Raw genomic sequence first — 12,520 nt, 5'->3', positions numbered from 1 at the left:
TACGTATTGAGACCTTGCTATACTATGGGCTACCTGAGCTCTGCCCATCATGGGTATTGAAATCCGGTTTCTAGCGTTATAAGTTCGCAGATATTACCGCTGTACCACTGGGGCAAAAACATAGAAGAGTAAAAAAATAAAATTATGAAGCAGAAAGGAAAGAGGAAATATTTTGTAGCTTATCTATACCAGTATTTAAGATAATATATTCAACGTAATTTGATTGAGCACAGATAGTTTTTAAGTTCCTATTCGAAGACTTGTGGTAAAAAAAATCATTGATTATAATACAACAGGTACTCAACTGTAGATAATGTTTCTTTAAAAATCACATCATTTACAAAAATATGTTTAATGTGATTGTTTTCTGGCGTAGAAGAAAATTCCAAGTATATTTTGTTCCTAATTAACGGATTTTTGTCAAAATTATCAATAAGTATGTGACAGACAAATTATACAAGCACACCAAGGAGACGCAAATCAGAAACACGCTATCGTGTAACATATATGTTATGATATAAACATTTATTAATTTTTTCCAGATTTTAGCTTCGACTATATGAATACAATTCCTTGGAAAAGGCTATGATATATTTCCCGAACCATAAATTGTTGCATCAGTGATCTGTCTAATGATTGGGAATTCGTGGCGAAATATATATATATATATACGTGCTAAACATTCGACCGTGGTGTCACGACTTGCTTCTATTGTAACGGGTTGTTGCGAGTTGGTCTTGCGAAGTATGATTAACCTTCATTAGTAAAATATGTTGGTGCAAAATACACACCGTGTAAAATATGTCAAGGGAATGTTCAACTTTAAACTTTGAGACAGCCAGAGAAAAAGAATACAGCTCGAATCCATAGCGCAAAACAGACAGAAAAAATAACTCGTAAATTTATAAAGACAATTCAGAATTATACAATGCTCAAAGAATTAAGGGAGCATGCAGGTTCTGTCTTTTCAAGCAGTTGCAACTAAAATACATTGGATACTAACCTTCCTTTAAAATGTATTTTCATGCACACTGGAATTGGATAACTTCCTGCATTTTATTGCTATCCAAAGAGTATATTGGGTATAATGTAGCATGTTCATGAAATACCATTATGTTTAAAAGACATTTTGGAGAAGAACAAATGTCAGATAATGTCTTTAATATGGCGTATGATCCCCATGTGTATAAATCCTGGCCTGCTATCGATGTGAAGTATTTTATATTAGTGTATCAATCTTACCCACTCTATTGTTAAAAAGTCACCAAGGGCACATTGCGAGCAAGAAACCATTATTCTAGATAATTCCAGACATACTCTGTGGGATTGAAACTGAGGAACATATAGGTCACTCCAGCCGTTCAATAATGTCCACTTAAATGAAGTCTTTTCTGAGCTTGAACGCTGTGGAGACGTACTTTGGATCTATTGTACTTGCCTAAGGGAATACCAATTGACACAGGACGTCATTGCTATAGCGTACACCATTCGTGTGGAATTACATAGAAAGTAAGGATATGTAAGTCCACCAAGACTGATTATTATTGCGATTGAAGAAAGAATTTGGCTCATCTGTGAACAGAGGCACATATGTCATCATGTTCTAGACACTGGAAAAGGCCGGTCTGTGCCATGTTATTAGGGGAATACGAGCCAGAGGATGTAGATAATGGTCCTATGAAACTTGTGTTGAAGAGTTTGTGAAAAAATAATAATCTGATTGAAGCGATACACTTATTACCCACGATTGCTACGGGTCATTATAAAAACAAATAGCAATCATCTCTTGGTGTTGTGGATGGATGTATTTTCTGTCTAGGTGGTCTAGCTACTATACTGTTTTTCTGAACAGAGCTATAATCTCCTAACCACGCTGTGACACACCTGAGGCCAATCATCGAATTCTCGTTGTGATTGGCTAGCCTGAAGCCTACCGATGGTTTTCCAATCATCGAATTATCGTTGTGATTGGCTAGTCTCAAGCATACCGATGGCTTATCATTGCGATGAAGTAATTTAATATCTTCGTTGACATAATTTTATCGTGAACTCTCAGTGTAAATCACTACAACATACCTTCAGAAAAACCAACATCAGGAATGCCTGAGATGACTTCGTTTTATATCATCTCAAACTTTTCGTATCTGCTCGTAGACTACAACTACAACAACCTGTTGAGTATCAATATAAATTTCAGGAGCAAAAATATGACATGGAAAATGAGGTTGGCATTCATAAAATATTTGAAACTCGCGCGGTGTTGGAGTTTCTTGTTAGCTGCTCTCTGTCCACTCTGGAGAATCGAACCCCGAATTTTAGCTTTATAAGTAGGAGAACTTACACTGACCCACTGGGGAATAAACACGTATGATTCTTTAAGTGTTTTAGCAGTGTGAAAAAAAAAACACAGCAGCAGCAGCCGAAACAGTAGGAAAATGTGCTAAGCTAGAAAATCCGCTTAAGATAATAAATTAGAGACAATTGTCTCTTGTATATGTATATCCATACAAATGTGTATTCCGTAATTTAGTTGTCACATCATTGTCACGTAGATACATAAGTAAATTTTTACGACAGTTTAGTATATAAAAATGTAAATTAAATCTTCAATCATGAAAAATCACCAATAGAAGGAGGAGCTTACAAAAGCATGAAGAGGAAAGTTTATTAAGCATTATAGTTTCTATATTGTTTTTTTTTTCATTTTTGTATATTATCGTTTAAAAATTGTAGAAATACATATTTTTTGACATTCTACTGAAGAATTTAAACTACCTACTACATAGACAAATTTATCCATGAAATAAGTAGATATTTTTAATGTATATGTTCAGGTATTGTACAAGTCCTAACGAACACAAAAAAATGAATAGAAAACATGTTACATTGAATAAGGATCGGTACAGAAGTAAACGATAAATTAATGAAAGCAAAATTATAGCACACATACACAAGTGTTTTGTTTTACGTTTTCCATATCTCTGTGCAAGACAGTGTAGGCTTTTCCACGCTGTTAATTATCTAAATAGTATACTTATTTTATTTAACATACTTACTGCGATTTTCACATCTTCTATTTTTCTCATAATGTGAGACGTTTCATATTTATGCTGTTGCTTACGGTATACTCCAATCACAGTTTTATGCTGTTGCTTACGGTATACTCCAATCACAGTTTTATGCTGTTGCTTACGGTATACTCCAATCACAGTTTTATGCTGTTGCTTACGATATACTCCAATCACAGTTTTATGCTGTTGCTTACGGTATACTCCAATCACAGTTTTCATATTTATGCTGTTGCTTACGGTATACTCCAATCACAGTTTTATGCTGTTGCTTACGGTATACTACAATCACAGTTTTTCGTTAGACAATTCCGTTTGTAATTCCTATGTTTTAATAAATTCATTATCTGATTTTTTTCTTTCAAGTACACTGAAGAATGCACGTTTTAGTAGAAGTACTGTTTCATCACGTGTGTAAACATAGCTTGTAATACCAACGAACTTGTTTGCTTTATTCCTGTACTGTGCCACAATTTATCTGAAAAGGCAATGTTTTTGGAGAGATTGTGTGCAAACAATAAATTTATAATAAACACCTGGATAAGAGAAGAATACGAAGCTTTGTTAAATCGTTTGGTATCTCTATTTCACAGTCTGATACTTAAAGACTAGAGGTTCTAAATGAACTGAAACTATGAATAAGATCCTGAAGGACAACTGATATCACTTAACGAGTTTAGCACTAAATAAGGAAATACATGTTTAAAACTAAAGAGTGTTTTAATTTGTTGAGTTGGCTCCTATCACAGGTATAAATATTTCATGATATTTGTAGATATTTGGGTAAGATAGTAGTTTTCATTTGACTCGCAATGACTTAAAAACAACAGGTTATTAAACGTATGTATTCTGGGTGATTCAAGTTCATGTACCACTAAAAGCTATCATATCCTGTTCTACTTTTCAAAATGTATTTTTCATGTGGTTCGGTCATATTCTGCATGACGAATGTCATAACAAGAAAGGAAATACTCTTAATCTTTCATGTGGCTAATTATTTATTTCTTAACATTTTAACTAGAATCCATATGTCAGTTGCGATTAATCAAACAACACTACAGAATCGTAATCAGTATATAAAATACAATGGCTGTGGAAAATGAAAATCAAGAAAATAAAGTGTATTGAACATACAAAGCTGGAAAGAAATGCTTAAAAATGTAGACATGTGAATTCATATAGATTTGCTATTGTTCTGTGGAGAGGTATTTTTATTTATTGAATGTAACTCCAACCGAAGAAGAAGTAGGGGAATGATGAGATTTATCTCTGTTTGTACGTTACTCCTTTCATTGACTTTTATTTAATCAAAAGGCACAAGATCAGTCTGTGTGTTTTTAAAGTCTTGATTTACAGTTTGCAGTACTAAATAAAGACAGTACTTGGTGTTTATAATCTAAATAAGGACACTACTTGGTGTTCATAATAATATCTAACAGATTTAATCGAAGGTTTGTTCACACCTTTATATATCTGACAAATATTACCGCACGTATATCTTATATAGGTGAACCTTTTCATTTCATTCTAAAGCAAATACTAGATTTCTTGATCAATACCTATTATAATTGTTGATTACATTTTGTATTTCATATTACATGCGTTCTCTCTTCCAACTTTATGAAGAATTTATTATTCATTTTGGCAAGTTTGTCTATGGCTCTGTTTTTATGTGCAAAATAACAGTAGTCAACTATTTATATACAGCAGTATTGTAAATACAGTTTACAGAACATAAATACACACACATATCTATAACATACTAAGAGTGTATTGTGCCAATATAATATACCTATTATAATATATTCTTGCTGAACTTATGAAAGAACATGATTAAAAAACAATATTCTGTATTGTAATATATCTTAAAAAGAAATCGTTTATTAAGAAAAAGACAAACAGTTCTTTTCAGAATTAATAAAGCCTAAAATAAGAAAACTGAATATTTAACGAAGAAATGTCTGCAAATGCTACTATTTGTAAACATACACGAACTTATAAATGACAAGAATTGCATTGCAAGCATGCACTTAATGATTATTCTATGGAAAACAAAATATATATTTTCCTATTAACTCTAAACCAGGAAATGCATTTGGAGACTTACTGCCAGAAACATGATACGTGTGTATGGAAAAAAATCCCTAAATCGAATTGTAAAGTTTACATCAGACAAACTCTTCTGAAGGAGTAGGTTGCATTAACTCTTAAAGTACTATAGTACACGATTAATGACGGACTTCTTTACAAAGGTTTGAACAGTTTTCTGACCCGAAGCTACGTATATATACATATACATGGTAGGTCATATTATTATTTTATTAATGAAACTTTAATGACCATGTAGTACATCAAGTCTTCAGATTTTATTTATTTTCATATTGGTTTATAACAATGCGTTTCCTGTGTCTACAAATAACTATATATTATAAAATATGTGTTTTCAAACCGTTGAAATCGAGAAAAAACATTTAAACCAATCATAAAGACACGATGAGCTTTCTGAGAAAAGTGAAATAACTGCAGATTGATATTCGAATTCCGATATAGAGATATATATTCAATCGATTGCAAGATTTTCATTGAGGATTTATAGTCAAACTATCCAAATATCATTTGCTACATCAAGAAAAAAAAACAACAAATAATGAGCCAACAGTGTGAAGGGTTTGTAAGATATTATCTTTCACTGTAATTACAAACAGCAATGCACAAATTATTTAAGGAAAAAACAATTTTCATCGTACGGTCCTTAAAAATTGTATGAATGATCATCCATTTTATCACATGTCTAGTAAATGATATTTTAATTCCATATTTGCACAAGCAGATATAGTTGTAATGTTTTTGTTTCTCCTACGTAAAGTGTTCGAGTAATCAGCTTCTTGTATTTATTTATTACATGATATGCATTAACGCTCCATAATTTTAAGCCTCAGACCACCAGCCTTAGATCAAATAACATTGGTTTAGCTTTACGCTCTGTAGATGATCTCATGTAAGTACGTCCTTATGTGGATAGAATAACAATAATACCACATAATGGTGGATTTTCAGCTATAGCCTTGGACGGAAGCACTTAGACGTCCGTTTGTCGAGGAGAGAACAGAAGAATATCAGATTGGCCAGTGTCATAGATAAACGTATGAACTGATGGAGTTGGGAGGACGCGAACACCCCTTTCCTCTGGGTGAAATGAAGAACAGCATCTTTGTGGTACGATATATCCTTCCTTGTCTTGTTTTAGACATGACTGTGTTGGTAACGTTGCCTGAATCATAAAATGAAATGTTGACGAGATTTATCCTTTTATGATACATTATATATTAAAATAAGTTTAAAAATAATCAGTAGTAAGCTGTGACATGCTCAGTAAATCTACAAGAATAAAATCATGCAGAAGTGTTAGTGTTACTAGATGTCCTAGTAAATGTAAAAAACAAACCTGATTAAAATTTTTTCGATTTAATTCGATGACGAGGAACCCACTTTGAGACTAATAATGCTTGGAGACGGCAAGCTTGAATGGGTAATAAAGAAAACTTTAATATAAGTTTAACATAACAGCAACTACACAACGTTTCGACAAGGTTTTGTCATCATCAGGTACTTGTACTTGTACCTGATGATGTCAAACCCTTGTCGAAACGTTGTACATTTGCTGTTATGTTATACTTATATTAAAGTTTTTCTTCATTACCCATTTAAGCCGTCTCCAAGCATTATAATTCGATTAATGCTATACCGATGGTATTTCCTACTTGATTAAAACACTTTTATTGTTCATGTGCACATCAACAAAACAAAAACTCTCGGACATCACTGAGAAGTAATCTTAGTTGTTCTTACAAAGAAAAGTCTGCTTATTTTAAACATAATTCTCTACCACGAACTACTAATAAGTAAAAACGTATACTACACAGTTTGGTTTGCTTGTCATTAAAATGTTAAAATAAAACTAAGGACCTGCTTCTTACAGTTAACTTTATTATATCCTAAACTTAGATTAAAATATGATGATATTAAAACAATATATTAACATGTAAATTGTTGCTATTTTACCATTTCAAATCGTTGACTTTCCGATAAATGTGTATTTGCTGTCCATAAATTCTCAGTTGCGAAGTCATAATCTTCTTTCAAGTCATCGTAGGTGTTTGAACTTTTTGAACTTCTTAAACGATTTCCTTTAACCACAACTCCTAAAAAATCGACATAAACAGAAAAACACATAGTACCTAATAAATGCATTGTTTACTTTTTCTTTTATCTTCAAGTATGAAGTTTGTTTCACTACTTTAAAACTCTGGTTAAAAGGAGGTCTTATCTGACTTATACGTTTTAATTAATGGCGAAAACTTTATGATCAACAAAGATGTGATAGTCCAACCAATCGCAAAGAGAAAAATCAAAACTTTCTTTTTCCATTAAAAGATGAAGTTTACAGATTGTTTGGAAGAATTTAAGTAAAATAAATAATTCTTTCCGAAATTATATCATCTAAATTCCCCCCCCCCAGGGGTATTTCTGCAGACTTACAACGCCAGAAACCGGGTTTCTATACCCGTGGTAGGCAGAGCACAGATAGCCCATTGTGTAGCTTTGTGCTTAACTACAAACAAACGAGTCTAAAACTTTTTCTGTGTAAACCTAATAGTTAAATATGCCTGGTGTGAGACAAGGAAAAGAACCATTTCTAAATCTAAATATTAGATAAAAATAACTAATACGTAATCTTGTCAGGTTCATAGTTTAATGTTATTACACCAGTCATCCATGAATATGCAGAACATTCAGATATGCTTGCGGAGGTATTTTCCTGCAATTATTTCGTGTTTAATCATTATCTTATACATATATTTATTGCTTGGATTTGTAGTTAAGCATAAAACTACACAATAGATATCTGTGCTATGCCCACCACGAGTATCGTAACTCGATTTCTAGCAGTGTAAGTCTGCAGACATATATTATTTGAAACTTTAAAACACGTCTTTTACTTTTAACTGCCTCTGTAACTTCTTCAAATTCATAATTACTTAAAATTAACATAAGTACGTTTTCGCAACTTCTTTGAAAGCTGAAGAAAATATCTGAGAAAAATATCATTATATTTATGTTTTTTACAACACCAAAACTACTTATATGAAGGTATGAGCAATATTTTATTTTTCCTTTTGCTATCATTGAAATATTTTTTCTCAGATAGTGATTGAAATAACTTACATCTAGATAGATTTGGTTTCAAAAGAAACATAATAGGAGCTATTCTAAGAGGGACTATCACAGCTATCAGCTTGTATTATTAACTGATTATTATATCAGTTATGACGGATTTATTATTATATATTTAATTTAATATCGACGTTTGTTTAGATTGAATTTATATTTAGAAATATACATAGCTTATAATGTTAAATATGTGTTGCGAAACTTCTGCCTATTCTCTAAAGTTGTAGAAGATTCTCGAGTGTAAGAATCAACAATATATGTATGTACATAAACGTTTAATGTAGCTTTATATTGTTACGTAATCTGAATTTTCTAGAAACTCTCCATACGCCTATAAATATAACCAACGCGATGCGCGAAAAAGTAGTTTCTATTATTAGTTTGTTATAGTCAGTGTGATATAAACTCCGGAAACTATAACTGTGATTATTATAATGCTTATAAATCGGAAAACTTCAAATATTTGACCAGGAGCATTTACAAAGTTCGTTTGTTTGTTTGTAATTATGCACAAAGCTACACAATGGGCTATCTGCCCACCACGGGTATCGAAACCCGGATTCTAGCGTTGTAAGTCCGCAGACATACCGCTGTGCCACTGGGGGGCTACATTAGTATTTTTACGAAAACATTATACAACTTCATCGTGGAAAACACGGCGTGTGTGACTGGTGAATAGCGAAGGACAAAGCAAGTTAGCTCCCTGTTAAATGAATTATAACTACGTCAACTCGTAATTAACTCGCTCATCGTGAACCCTCCGTAATATATCAAGGAAGTTCCAGACTAGAAAGAAAACTTTATATTGCATGTAAGTTTGTAAAATTTTTGGATATAAATCATTTTGTGTAAAAACTGTTTGTAATAATTGTTATTGTAAATTGTCTTCTTGTTTGTATATTGAAACATATTTGTGTTAAAAAAAGAAAACTGTGTGTATCAATTTTGTTGGCAAATATCATAAAGTGACTCTATATCGGCTTTTACTTAACTGCCAAATCCAAAGTACGATTTAACTACTAAACTTAAAGTATCATTTAACTCAATTTCAGACCTTTCGAAATTCTAATACGAAACACAGATTACTCGGTAGAAAATGGTTACATAAATAAATGTAGTAAGAACTATACTTTTATCTATCTATGCTCTTTTTCATTTTTTATCATACTACTCTCTACCACCCCGCTGGATCAGCGGAAAATATGAGGGCTTATAACGATAACATTCGGTTTAGATACCCCCAGTGGAAACTGCAAAAATAACCCATTGTGTGTAGCGTTTTACTTAACAACAAACTATTCGTTACATACCCGGTATGATATCTGGACATTTTTTTCTTGTGGCCAATTCTTCTAAATTTTCATCTGGCTCATCATACTTGTCTTTTTCCTTTCTAGATTACGATATATGCACATTATTTAACACTTGTGTACTTCAATCCAAGGGATGGGAAAGGTTTACAGACTTATTGTAACAACCAAAAATAAAAATATGAGTTTAATACATTTATCTTATAAAAATGACATATTTTAAAAACCTAGGTAATTCGGTTCCATACTAAATCCATAGTTTTTGCACAGTTCTTTAGATTAGTAACATTTGAAATTGCTGACTTATTTTAGCTAGAAAATGTTAGTAATTTAACTTGCTACATTTTTGATAATCTGTAATTTTCAGCTCCTCTATTATAACTTAATGTGCTTAAGAAGAAACTTTTAATTATTGGACTTTTCCAGAAGAATATACTCAAGCGTAAATAATGTTGAAACATGTTTAGTTATAAAAGTTTAGCCCACCTTTGAAAACTAAAAATAGTTAGATAATAATAATAATAATCCTTACCTCTCATTTCGGTTCTTTCTTTGCTTATTTCCTGAAACAACGAGTACTTTATTACTAAGACCTCCACGATGCTTCTATTGTAAACTGAGACATTCATGACACATTTAATAGTTTTCTTTTTCTCTCGTGTAGCAGCTATAGTATACTTCCATGGTGAGAATTTTCTCACAGACAAACGGGTTGATTTTTTGTTTTAAAATCTTTCTAAATGAAACATTATTTTCCAGCTCATTTTAAATAACCTTGTAAGGATAACTGCAATTCTTAACGAGTCAGAGAGCAATATCACGCACCAAATCGTTTATACGTGGGAAAAATATTCATATCGTTATAGGTTTATGATGAATTAACTCGTTTGCTTTTAACCGTTTATTTTTAACTTAAGTTATTTTGAAAGTTTGTTTCACGTTATACAATGACCCAGACTACAAGTACGTCTGAAAAATTGCTATTGCATATAAATTTAATACCAAAGTTCAAACAACTAAGTTATGTAAATTAATAGTGTTCTTCTTACCTCCGAAATTAATATTAAAATAAGTTCAATGCAAATCCAATTTACTAAGTTCCTTTCATAGCTTTGGATACATTAATAATAATGTGCTTATAAATTGCAAGAAAGAGAAAAATTCCACAATATCGTTTCTATTAAACGTTATTAAATGAATTGATATTAAATACATCACTAAAACAATATATGGAAAAATTTAGGATATTTATGTTAATATTATTTTTTTAAATTTTATTAGCTGAACAACTAAATGACAATTCTTCGTAATTGAAATATTTAAATCACAACTGTTTATAATCACATGTTATATTTTGATATATATCAACTATTAGTTTATAAATATAGAGGGGTTGATACAGTTCATGTCGCCACGTCCGTTCATGCTCTATTTGACGAGCGTGCATCTTTATTTTAGTCCTCTAGTGGAGCTTCCATGGCAAAACGCTTCATAGCGAGGCTGTCCAAATCACACCACTGCCATGCCAGAACAGAGGGGTGGCCAGGTGGGTCAGCTGGCATGGGCCTACAAGGGGGCCTACCTCCGAATATAGAATAAACATTAATGTACTGTTGTATTTACTGCTTCTTATTACAGTACTGTACTCTGTTGTCTTATATACATTTGGAATAAAATTGCTTGCCAATTCCTTCTTTTATAAATCGTTCTAGTTCTTTCATTTGTTTCTGTTACTTGTAAGTATATCATGTACATAAATCATATCTATTTAGCACTGATTACAAAAATACTTAATGAGCAGTTTGAAATGGGGCCTACATTTCCCATCTGGCCTGGGCCTATTACCAGCTTTGCACTGACCTGACCACTCCTCCCTGATTGTTTTCCAAAATCCATCTAGCGTCCGATGAAGACGACTTCCCAGCATCCTTTTCAGCAGTTCGATCGCACATAAACTAATAGGCATTGATTACGGCGACTTGAACATTATGTAATTGTTTAAAATAGCATGAATACTTGTTTTATTATCTGACTGCTTGAGGTATGTGACGGTTGAATGTGTGTGTTGAATATGCGTGGCTTATGCAAATAGGACTCGTTCTTGATTATGTAGTGTACTGTGGCCAGGTATACGGGAACGGCTTTTCCTACCGACCTTTGTGCTCGTGGATACTCATTTGTTACAAGACGCCGCCCTTGGCTTATCACAGCTTGGGTATGAATTGTTGCACGTCTCTTTCTGGATGGTACTGGATTCCAAGTATATCCTTATTCCTTTCCTTCCAATGTCGTTATCGTACAAGAGATATCCCGATCTTGGAAATTCTAAATACCTGATATGAACACAACTTTATGATAATGATCTGAGAATATGAATAGTTTTGCTTCGAGAAGGTCTGTTACATATTGTATCCAAAATGGATTACATTTTGGTGGTATCCCACTACCTACAAAACGCCAAACTATATCAAAATACAATCTGTTATATGCTGTTTCACCACGATTTTATATTGGATATGGTTGCCGTGTGGCTTGTTGATTTCCATATTAAATATTTTTATATAACGTATTTAACTCTATGTATTAGGTCGTCAAGAAATTAATGTCGCGTTTTGGAACACTTTCATTAACCACCTCCCGAATATTAAACGCCAAAAATAATGGCTCAGTCCTAGACAAAAAAACCACATTCTACGCCAAAATATGGAATTCATCCACAGAAAGTGATGTTTTGGATTTGGTGAGACATCAAAGGAGTAATTCATTTCGAACTCCTCAATCCACAGTGAGCTATAAATGCAGAGATCTATAGTCGGCAACTGGAACGTTTAAATTAAGCCCTTCATCAGAAACACACTTCACTCGTCAATTAGAAAGGTGTTCTTATTCTCCACCACAATGCACGTCCAC

General features: G+C 32.5%; 1 protein-coding gene across 1 annotated transcript in view; it reads right to left on the bottom strand.

Annotated features, from left to right (window-relative positions):
- Nucleotides 1–5,886: 5,886 nt before the first annotated feature.
- LOC111084998 overlaps nucleotides 5,887–12,520 on the bottom strand; it is a 103,527-nt gene continuing 96,893 nt past the window's right edge. The window contains exons 7-10 of the mRNA XM_022381879.1: nucleotides 10,143–10,173; nucleotides 9,611–9,693; nucleotides 7,131–7,270; nucleotides 5,887–6,339 (exon numbers count right to left, since the gene is read on the bottom strand). Of these exons, the coding sequence (XP_022237587.1) occupies nucleotides 6,148–6,339; nucleotides 7,131–7,270; nucleotides 9,611–9,693; nucleotides 10,143–10,173 (446 nt within the window). The 3' untranslated portion in view covers nucleotides 5,887–6,147. The remainder of the gene's footprint in view (nucleotides 6,340–7,130; nucleotides 7,271–9,610; nucleotides 9,694–10,142; nucleotides 10,174–12,520) is intronic.

This window comes from Limulus polyphemus, unplaced genomic scaffold (assembly GCF_000517525.1).
Source record: "Limulus polyphemus unplaced genomic scaffold, Limulus_polyphemus-2.1.2 Scaffold197, whole genome shotgun sequence".
Lineage (NCBI taxonomy): Eukaryota > Metazoa > Arthropoda > Merostomata > Xiphosura > Limulidae > Limulus > Limulus polyphemus.
Note: the sequence above shows the minus strand (reverse complement) of the source record. Positions and strands in the feature narration are given on the sequence as shown.